At 46.2% G+C, this 10,029-nt stretch overlaps 1 protein-coding gene across 1 annotated transcript; it reads left to right on the plus strand.

Moving 5' to 3' along the window:
* Positions 1-1,729: 1,729 nt before the first annotated feature.
* On the plus strand, positions 1,730-8,348 carry Pp2C1 (protein phosphatase 2C). The gene is made up of 3 exons (XM_017137883.3): positions 1,730-3,423; positions 4,602-5,049; positions 5,112-8,348. The coding sequence occupies exons 1-3, from the start codon at positions 2,466-2,468 to the stop codon at positions 7,681-7,683; spliced, it is 3,978 nt and encodes a 1,325-aa protein (XP_016993372.2). The 5' UTR covers positions 1,730-2,465; the 3' UTR covers positions 7,684-8,348.
* The last annotated feature ends 1,681 nt before the right edge of the window (positions 8,349-10,029 follow it).

Genomic DNA, 10,029 nt, shown 5'->3' on the forward strand with positions numbered 1-10,029 from the left:
TTGATTCTCGCCGATTGCGCGCGATTTTTTCACTTGGAGTTCAACAGCTGTCACCGAAATTGTTCTAATGAAACAAGACTCGTCTCGAACTTAAAAAAAATGCCAGTGGCAGGAGAAAAAAAAACAGTGCGTGCCTCTTGTTTTTCTTTTTTGTTAGCAATTTTGCACGCAATACAAATTTAGCACGCCGCGGCTTTTTGCACTTTTTCCTCTTCTCCTCTTCGTTCTTCTTCCTCTTCTTCGAACAGGGAACGTGAAAAAAGGCGATCTGAGTTTTTGACACCGGGAAACAGTAACAAAAAAGTGCCCCCACTTGCGAGGGTGTGTGGGTGTTTGGTGCCCACGGCTTGTGTTCGGGCTTTACCGCTAAGAAGGCGCCTGGACTCACTGGAAGTGGTGGAGCTCGCAGCTGGGGCTACTGAGCGGATTGGAACTGAGAGGTTTGCTGGCTGGTGATAAACTAAGCACAGGCGGGCGGGCGAGCGCCTCGGTTTCGGGCTCCGATTTCGGTCTATCGGGCGACGGGCGCCGACATGCGAGTCGCTCGCCGCGCTGATTGGCCGGCGACGGGCGGCGTCTGGCAGGCCGCGTCTGGCGGGCGGCTTCTGGCGGCAGTGATGGCGGTTATCGGTGTTTCGCCAGGTGGGTAGTGCTGTCAGTGGGCGGTTTTTGTTGGTGGCAGGGATGCAGGCTATTAACTACCGGAGGAAAGTAGCAAATGACTGGAGTTGAGCCCTGAAAAGCATGGTTTTTCGGCAGAATCCCCCACTCGATAGTCCACACTCGGTATTCGATAGGCAGCCCGGCATCACTGGCCGCAGAGTTGCCAACCGATGAAAACAGCTGGGCAGTGGGGTGCTATCGATTTTGATATTCTTATGGATTATTAATAAAAACGGTAAAATCTTTAAATATTTGTAAGAAAAGACTTGAATATAATTTTAATATAATAATTTTTTAATATTTTTTTAGGTTTGGTTACCAGTGTTGTATAAGAAATTCCCAAAACCTGTGATGTTTTTATATTCTTTAAAGCCGCATGGTTAAAAAAAGCTTTTTCTTTAAATTATCGTTAAAAAATTGATTTTTTAAGGTAAACCTCCTCACCCGATATCGATTATTTTATTATTTTATTCACATTTATTCGATAAAGTGGTTGATTTGATTCCAAAAAGATCGACATAGCTGCTTGCGATAAAAACAAATCAGCTGAGCGGGCTTAAATTAAAGAAACCATTAATTTGTGTTGAATTTTTAAACGGCTGTAATAAGCATAATTTTTCAAACCAAAAATATGTTTCCTTTTATTTGGTTTTAATTGTTATTGAGGAAATTCCATTCAAAAAATGGGGAACATAAAAAGTCTTTAAAAGTGCGAAGTACTTTTAGGGCAAGATTGTATTAATTTTATAGAGTGGTCCAACAGACCCACTTTTTTGGGTTCCTTAATATATTACCAGAAAAAAGTATCGCAAAAAACTAAAAGTAGCAGTTTTGAACAGTTTTTTCCAACAAATCTGTATTTTCACCAACGTTGACGTAATCCAGCAATAACCCTAATCAGGACGCCAAAATAAATGGAACTACGTCCTAATTTAAAATGCTCGGTAACTGCTCTAAATATTTTCAAAACCTAGCTTAGTACAAAAATATTTGTTCCCAAAACTTCCCGAACATCAATCGATTACAACCATCGCAGCCATCGATTAGTCCGCTCCCCACCCACGAGCTATCGTGGTATTTCCGCCTACTTTCACAACGGTCACACGCTTTCTATTTGATTTTTTTTCAACACAATTTTTGTTAAACAATTTACCGTGAATTTTGTTGTTGTGTGTGTGGATGTGTACGTGCTAGCAACCAAAAAAGGGAAAGAAAAGGGGAAAAGTGCGCAAGTGCTGGGCGAACAAGCGGAGAAACAACGGCAGAAAATGCTGGCAAACAACAAATCATCAAGGTGAAACCGCGCGCCCTGGCATTGAGTCTTCTTCGTCTTCGTCGCAACGGGGGCGCAATCTGCCCCGTGCAATCCAGAGACCACAGGACCCGTACTCCCCACTCGAAACAAGGGAAAATTCATCAGTTTTGGCGGCCAATTGCAAACACAAAATACTAAATACGCTAGATGGAGCACTCACACACACGGGCACAGTGGCGAACGTAAATACACAACACAAACAGACACGGGCGTCACGATAGTCGTCTCGCTTGCTCTGCCTGTGAGCGCCGGGTCGGCCAGAGCGAGACAGAGAGCCAAATCGCCTTTTCTTGTACTTTATATATATATGGTTTTTATTGTTTTTTTGTGCTGCTCCCGTACGTGTGTGTGAGAGTGCCAAATGTCATCGGAAATTACAACACTGCGTGACTAGGAGGAAGAAGAGGAAGCAGGAGCGGCACCAGCGCAACGGCAACATAAACAAAAACAAAAGCACAGCGGAGGAGCAACAAATAACCGAGCGAAGATGTTGCCCGCCAATAATAATAGGAGTAGCAGCAGCCATGCGACCACAACCACTACCAATACCAACAGATGCCTCATCAAGTCGGCCATTGAAAGAACGGTAGTTCGGCTGAAGGAGACGGCCGCCACGTTTAGCGGTACCTTCCAGGATGCGGAGGCGGATGAACAGCCGTGCCTGGAATACGATATTATCAACTACTACGCGGATAACAAGCAGCAGCAGTTGTCCTCTTCTCGCCACGGCGGCGGCAGCAGCAACAATAACAATAACAGTGGGTGCCATCCAGCACTGGATGCCAGCAGCAGTAGTGTTGTTGTTGTTGTGGCGCCGGCAGCGGGAAGAGAACAGGAACTGGAAGGGGAGAGGGAAGTTCCCGTCCTGGAAGTAGCAGCGGCAGAGGAGTCGGAGGAAATGGAGGTGGATGTGGAGGGGGGATCACCAGCGAAGCCTTTAAACCCAAAGAAACAGGAACATCGCTTTCGGGGCGGCGGTGGAGCGGCACAAAGTCGTTTGCGCCGCTCGGCGGCCGTCGTTCCAGCGCGATCACTTCCAGAGAGCAGTTGTTCCAGCAGCAGTTCCAGCAGCAGCAGCAGCAATTCCAACTCCAGTTCCAGTGCTTCCACCTCCAATTCCAACTCCCATTCCAATCCCTCCCCGTGCTCCTCCCTGGGCGTCAATATGCGCGTAACGGGACAATGCAGCCAGGGCGGTCGGAAATACATGGAAGATCAGTTCTCGGTGGCCTATCAAGAGTCGCCGATCACCCACGAACTGGAATATGCATTTTTCGGCATATACGACGGCCACGGCGGCCCCGAAGCCGCCTTCTTCGCCAAGGAACACCTCATGCTCGAGATTGTCAAGCGGAAGCAGTTCTGGTCGGATCGGGATGAGGATGTCCTAACGGCCATACGCGAGGGCTATATCGCCACACATTTCGCCATGTGGCGGGAGCAAGGTGAGTAAAGATTCCTATTATATTTTCAAAAGTTTAAAAAATTTGTACCTAAGCCCGCGCTTCAGATTTAATAACTGCCATTTGGTGGGTAAATCCCCGTTATCAGGGTTGCCATTTCATCCCCCCACAAACAAATGACCCCAAATCCCCAGCAGCTCCCCTGGGTCTCCCATCTCTAGGTAATTATGCAACCGTGTGTGCGGCGGCGGTGACTCAACCATCGTTCAATCGCTCATCTCTATGCTCAGCCCACACCGAAAAAAGATACAGATACACACACAGACACACTTATCGCCAGTGGAATATTCCACGGGCTTGCCATATGGCTGTACTCTCGCCAAGCATGGCAACCCCGCTGTGAGTTAGAGCGGTGCCACTATATGGTGGCGCGAACTCTCGAAGGCGTTTCGAAATGCGAGAAAGAGGGAGACAGAGAGGGTGAGCGAGAGAGAGGTTGGATAGAGAAAATAAATGTGTGCCCATTTCCTCTTCACATAACAAAAACAAAGTACACAGAAATCCAAGGGATGCCAGAAACGCGGATACATGTGTGTATCTGTGTGCGCTTAGTGGGGGAAAACATCAATATTTGATGATGTTTTGATATTCCTGCATATCCATTTTACCGCCAAAATTCCAAGGTCCTTCGAAAATACCTGTTTTCACGATATGATGTTTCTTTTGAAAAATCTTTAATCTTATTATTAAATCTTTTAGCGGGAATTGTCATGGTGACACAGATATTTTTGTTTTCATTTTAAAAATACATTTTGCTTGTTTAGGAAAACCCCAAAATAAATTTAGATATAATAAAAAACTTGTTAAGGTTTTTGCTTAAAATAAAGTAAAATATTAGTTTTTAGCTTAGGTGAAGATTATAAATATTTTATATCACCATTATCTTATATGATTTAAACTTATTTCAGTATTTACTTCAAGTTTTCCTGTATTTAACAATTTCACAAGGGGGTGAAATCTATATTTATTATATAGTTTTCAAGTATAAAATTCTATTACATCTTATTCTACAAATATTATTCCATTGAACTTACAATCTAATAAAAAAAGATACCCGATCCCATGAAACTATCAGCTAATCTGATTATTTGTTAAAGTAAAATTTATTTTATTTGAAGAAAACACAATTATTTATTGATTTCCCAATTCCAATCCCACAGAAAACTGGCCCCGCACCGCCAATGGCCACCTGAGCACCGCTGGCACCACCGCCACAGTGGCCTTTATGCGTCGCGAGAAGATCTACATTGGTCATGTGGGCGATTCCGGGATAGTTTTGGGCTACCAGAACAAGGGCGAACGCAACTGGCGGGCACGACCTCTGACCACGGATCACAAGCCGGAATCGCTGGCCGAGAAGACGCGAATCCAGCGAGCCGGCGGCAATGTGGCCATCAAGTCGGGAGTTCCGCGAGTGGTATGGAATCGACCCAGGGATCCCATGCATCGCGGTCCCATTCGTCGGAGGACTCTGGTGGACGATATACCCTTTCTGGCCGTTGCCCGTTCGCTGGGCGATCTGTGGAGCTACAATTCCCGCTTCAAGGAGTTTGTCGTGAGTCCCGATCCGGATGTCAAGGTGGTTAAAATCGATCCCAGTACCTTTAGGTGGGTATTTCTCTTCAAGATTTCTTAGAAAACACATTAATTCGCTATTAAATCTATTGCAGATGCCTAATCTTCGGCACCGACGGCCTGTGGAACGTGGTGACCGCCCAGGAGGCGGTGGACAGTGTGCGCAAGGAGCATCTGATCGGCGAGATACTCAACGAACAGGACGTTATGAATCCCAGCAAGGCGCTGGTGGATCAGGCCCTCAAGACCTGGGCCGCCAAGAAGATGCGGGCCGACAATACGTCCGTTGTGACTGTGATATTATCGCCAGCTGCCCACAATAATGCAACCACCACAACGCCGGCGCGTTCGCAATCGGCGTTGGCACGCGATACCGACCTGGAGGTGGAACTCCTGCTGGAGGAGGACGACGAGGAGCTGCCGCCGCTGGATGCGGAGAACAATTACCCCGACTTTCTGATCGAGGAGGATGAATATGTGCTGGAACAGCCGTACAGTGCCTTGGCCAAGCGGCATTTGCCGCCCGAAGCCTTTCGTGATTTCGATTACTTTGGCCTGGACGAAGATGAGCCCGATGAGGATGACGAAACGGTGGAGGAGGAGCATTCGGAGGAGGAGGAGCTGCTCAAGCCGGTTGGTCTCTTGCAGCAGAGTCTGTTTAGTCCGCGCAAAACGTGGCGCAAGTCAACGATTAACAATTCCTGGAGTGGCGAAACCGAACCTGAGCCCGATCCCGATCCCGAACCAGATCGATTGGACATGTATTCGCACACCAGCATCGACAAGTGCGCCATCTACGCCGACAGCATAGTGCCGCCCGTTCCGATAAGTCCAAGTCCAGCGGAAAGGGCTGAGAATCGAGAGCTCAGCGAACTGGAGCAGCATTTGGAGAGTAGCTATAGTTTTGCCGAATCCTACAATACCCTTTTGAACGAGCAGGAAGAGCAGGAGGCCCGATCCCGCTCAGCGGCGGCCGCTGCAGCCGCAGCCGAGCAGCATTCTTCGCCATCCGTGGTGGTGGATCGCAGCATGTTTGAGATTATCCAGGAGCAGCAGCACTACCAGCAACAGGAGGGCTATTCGCTGACCCAGCTGGAGACCAGGCGCGAAAGGGAGCGTCTGACCGAGGCATCCACATCATCAGCGTCATCATCGTGGCCCCAACAGCCGGCGGAGCTGCTCGAACTGGACGCCCTGCTGCAGCAGGAGCGGGCCGAGGAGGAGCAGGTGGCCCTGGAGCAACAGCTGCAGCGCGAGCAGCAAATGGAGGCCATCAGCAGTTCGGCGGAGTTTGCCGCCTTCCCAGTGGAAGTGGCCGATGCTGTTGAGTGGAGTGCAGCGATAGAGGAAGTGGAGGAGCAGAAGATAGAAGTAGAAATGGAACAGGAAAAGGAACATGTACACGAACAGGAGCTGCAGGACAACGAAGTGAGCTCCACGCTGCCCGCCACACCCACTCTAGTGGATCCAGATCCAAAAAAGCTTCAAGTTGAGATGGAGAAGAAGCCAGGACTCGCTGCCGTTCTGGAAACAGTGGCCGAAATCCACAAAGAGGATGCCCACACTGTGCACTATCTATTTGAGCAGATCCAGAAGCTGCAGGAAACCGAAATCGCCGCTGAATCGCCGAATCACCAACCGAGTGGCGAGTCCATGTCCGCCCCGCGAATCCGCCAAATGCGACGCTATCGCAATGTACCCAACGAGAATCACCAGCACATGCAGACGCGTCGTCGCCAGATGTTCAGGCACGGCAAACCCAAGTCCCTGGTGGCCTATGGCGATGGCAGTGGAACAGTGGCAGCCGGATCATCTGGGAATCCGGCAGAGAATCGAGTGGGCGGCGGTGGATCAGCGAGCAGCGGTAGCAATTCCGCTACAGCCGCCACTCGACGACGCAGCGTGGCCAGTTCGAGCGGTGGCAATGTGCCCGGCAGCAGCAGCTCCATGATGATGACCCGACGCAGCCACAGCTTGACAGCCAGCGGTGGCGTGAGCAAGAGGCAGCTGCGCAGCAGTCTCTGCAGTTTGGGCCTGCAACTCGGTTTGGATATGACCAAGCGAACGCTGAGGACGCGAAATGTTCCGGTTTCAGCGGGCAGCGGAGGAGCAGCCACTCCCGTTGGCAACTCATCTACGTCAGCCGGTGGAGGCAGTTCTCCCGGCGGTTTTGCCAGTCCAAACAATCCAGTCAGCACGCCGAGGGGAAATGGAGCGGGTCGCCTGAAGCGCAGTCACGAGGATCGCGAGCAGCGGAGGAGCCTGCGACGCAGCACTCTGAGTGCCGCGGCCAGCGGAAGTGGCGGTGGAGGATCCTCCTCCTCCTCCAACTCGAAACCCAATCGCCTGCAGGCCTGCAATGGAGGAGCCATTTCCGCGCGACCGCCACCTTCGCCCAAGAAGCTGAATGCAGCGGTACCCACGCTGGCCATTGGAACGCGGGCTTATACCGCTGCTCTGGCGGCGGCGGCGGATCACCTGAACAAGCGGTGGTCGCTGAGGAGCAGCAGCGGCAACTCCGGCGGCAACCTGATAACAGCCATTAGTTGCTATAGTGCCAGGAGCAGGGCGGCGGCAGCGGGAGGAGGAGCAGCCCCAGGATCTGCAGCAGGATCACCAGGACCAGCATCTTTAACCGCATCCCCGGTGGCCACGCGAAGGCGTTAGAATAACAAAAAAAAAATAAAACCCAAAATCAAGCGGGGCGAGCAACTTGCAAGTACAAATCCCAAGCAACGGAAAACCTAAAATCCTAGTTCTACTTTATCCAAAATGCTAAATTGTGTAATCTAACAGATTTTTTTATGTGCACAACACACACACGCAGACATCGGATATATCGTTTTATTGTATATAGAAGAAGCTATATAAACCACATAATATACACACATATATAAATATATTTATACCTAAGCCTAAACAATAAAACAAATTCATAGTGTAGCTATAAATCGCAGTTAGTATATAGTAGAGATATATATATATATTTTTTGTATTGCCTGCAGTAAGCAGTTCTCCAACATCCGACAGTTTTCCTCAATATAAATGCCCTTTTTCTAATTAAATCGATTGTGAGTTTAGGAACCACACAACACAACATCGGAAAGTATTTATGGTTTATATTTTTTACGCTAAGTTGACTAAGCTAGCTCATAAGTTAAGTTAACACGAGAGATGCTAATTACTTTAATCACTTACCCTTCTTTTTTTTGTGCTTCGTTTGTAAGACGTTTACTACTTGCGTTTGCGTATTAATTTCATGTCATCGCGCTCACGTGCATTAAGCATTGTCATTATCCAATGAAATACATATGATATTTTTGCATAATTAATTGGAGTCTTCTTTATTAATTGGGGGAATGATTTTGGAAGTTTTCAAATGGTAAATATTTGGAAAAGGAAGGAAACAAATAATTAAGTACTTCTACTTGGTCAAATGTGGGCTTACACCAAAAATGAAAACTGTTTTGAACAGATAATAAAATAAGAAATAAATCCATAACACTTTCCGGGTGATATTGGAAAAATAAAATTTTCGCCAATTTTAATTTTTTTTTGTGGCCAAAAAATAAATTGTCCAGGTTTTAATGCCAATCGATTGGAAATTTATTAGCGAGTTCAGAAAGGTATGACAATCCATAATTTGATAAATATTTACATTGTTACACTCAAAAAAGTAATAATTTTTTTGTTAAAAATTGGAATCTGGGTTTTTGATAAAAATTGAATTTTTGCAGTTTGTTTTTTTTTGCTGAAACAAATATATCCGATCCGTGTGCTTTTCAAATTTGATCTGTTTACATACTTTAGGACGACTGAAGGTTTCCGATTACTAGCTTTTAAACTGAGGTCGACCTAGTGATCCTGATCAAGAACATATATACTTTATCGACCTTTAAACTTCTGACCAAAAATACAATACCCTCTGGCAAGGGTATACAAAATGTATTTCAGTGTAAGCACAGTTCGTTTTTTACATTCTACACTTTTTTACATTTTACATCAACGGTTGCAGCGCCACTCATTTTAGCAATGTAGAAACACCGATAGTCAACGACAAAACATATCTAGGGTATCGCTTAAACTGTTAAATGTTTGGTCAGCTGTCCAATATTTAACTGACAAAAATATCAGCAAAACTGCATCCTCGAGGCTTATTTAACTAAAATATCAACAAATTAGTACTTATTACCACAGATTGAATTATTTGGCTAAAATCTAACAATTCTCGACAGCCACCGACAAAGAAATCGAAAATTGTATAAAGTATTTAGGCTCGGCATTTTAAAAAAGCAACAGAAACAACTTAGGTATTTTTTAAATTTCATATTTAATTTTCAGCAATTCCATAGTAAAAGGAATACCATCGATGCTTCTCTCCCATTGCAATCCTCTCTTTCACCGCTCTCTTTTTAGCAGAAAATGTTAAGATGCAACGTTTTCTTACATTGGCAGAGCAGCGGCAGAGCTTCGGCAGCGACGCAACGTTTTCGACAACGTTTTCGTATCTTAACATTTCTGTTAAAATGAGTGGCGCGGCAACCGTTGATGTAAAATGTAAAAAAGTGTAGAATGTAAAAAACGAACTGTGCTTAGGGATGTGAAAACACCGATAGTCCACGATAAAACATCGCTACTTGCAAACAGTGTGACCATTATCGCTCCACCGACGACTCTGCAGCCCTCGCGGTTTCCTGGTATTTTTTAGGCAGTTCCTCCCGTTTCAACCCAGCTTGTTTGTGAAAAACGCAACCTTTTTTGTTGTAATGTAGGAATACAAAAGAGAAATATCTAGGGTATTCTTTAAACTGATAAAAGTTTGGTCAGCTGTCCAATATTTAATTGACAAAAATATCAGGCTTATTTAATTAAAGTATCAACATATTAGTACTTAGTATGATTACTTCTTGGCGGACTAACGACAGCAACTCGGCTTTTTAAGAAAGCAATAAAAACAACTTAGGTATTTTTTAAATTTTATCTTTAATTCTCAGCAATTTTATAGTAAAAGGA

This window comes from Drosophila takahashii, chromosome X (assembly GCF_030179915.1).
Source record: "Drosophila takahashii strain IR98-3 E-12201 chromosome X, DtakHiC1v2, whole genome shotgun sequence".
Lineage (NCBI taxonomy): Eukaryota > Metazoa > Arthropoda > Insecta > Diptera > Drosophilidae > Drosophila > Drosophila takahashii.

What these genes read in the sequence shown, in the direction of transcription:
- Pp2C1 (XM_017137883.3), top strand. Translation starts at nt 2,466, where the DNA reads ATGTTGCCCGCCAATAATAATAGGAGTAGCAGCAGCCATGCGACCACA. An exon ending in CGCCATGTGGCGGGAGCAAG is followed by an intron (nt 3,424 to 4,601) that starts GTGAGTAAAGAT and finishes CCAATCCCACAG; the next exon opens with AAAACTGGCCCCGCACCGCC. An exon ending in ATCGATCCCAGTACCTTTAG is followed by an intron (nt 5,050 to 5,111) that starts GTGGGTATTTCT and finishes AATCTATTGCAG; the next exon opens with ATGCCTAATCTTCGGCACCG.